This window comes from Onychostruthus taczanowskii, unplaced genomic scaffold, assembly GCF_017590055.1.
Source record: "Onychostruthus taczanowskii isolate IOZ18803 unplaced genomic scaffold, ASM1759005v1 scaffold5302, whole genome shotgun sequence".
Lineage (NCBI taxonomy): Eukaryota > Metazoa > Chordata > Aves > Passeriformes > Passeridae > Onychostruthus > Onychostruthus taczanowskii.
The window spans coordinates 1-574 of NW_024502906.1; the positions used below are offsets into that span (position 1 = coordinate 1).

Consider the following 574-nt stretch of genomic DNA (forward strand, 5'->3'; position numbering starts at 1 on the left):
AATCTGATCAGGATCCCCCAAAATCTGGTCAGGACCCCCCAAAGTCTGATCAGGAGCTCTGAAATGTCATCATGGCTACTCCAAACCCCATCAGGACCCCCCCAAACTCCATCAGGACCCCCAAATCGGGTCAGGAACCCCCCAAATCGGGTCAGGGCCCCCCCGGGGGGGGCAGCTTGCCCGTGATCTTGTTGGTGCCCTCCAGCAGGGCGTTGTGGATGTCCCCAAACCCCACCAGGACCCCCCCAAACCCCACCAGGACCCCCAAATCGGGTCAGGGCCCCCCCGGGGGGGGCAGCTTGCCCGTGATCTTGTTGGTGCCCTCCAGCAGGGCGTTGTGGATGTCCTTGGCGCCGGCGATCTGGGCCTTGATCAGGGGCAGGTACTGCGTGTAGGGCAGGCTCTCGGCGCCCCCCCCGGGACCCCCCTCGCCCTTGGGGGCCGCGGGCACCAGCGCGGGGGCGTGCTTGGCGCTGTCGAAGCTCTGCGCCAGGCACTCGTGGGCCAGCCGCTGGGGGGGATTTTGGGGGGTTAGAGGGGGTTTAGAGGGGATTTTGGTGGGTTTGGGGGGGAT

At 66.2% G+C, this 574-nt stretch overlaps 1 protein-coding gene across 1 annotated transcript; it reads right to left on the reverse strand.

Annotated features, from left to right (window-relative positions):
- Window positions 1-228: 228 nt before the first annotated feature.
- On the reverse strand, window positions 229-520 carry MED29 (mediator complex subunit 29; the record flags this gene model as incomplete). The annotated part of the gene is made up of 1 exon (XM_041416984.1): window positions 229-520. A coding segment is annotated over one exon (246 nt), but the record flags the coding sequence as incomplete, so codon positions are not given.
- Window positions 521-574: the final 54 nt, after the last annotated feature.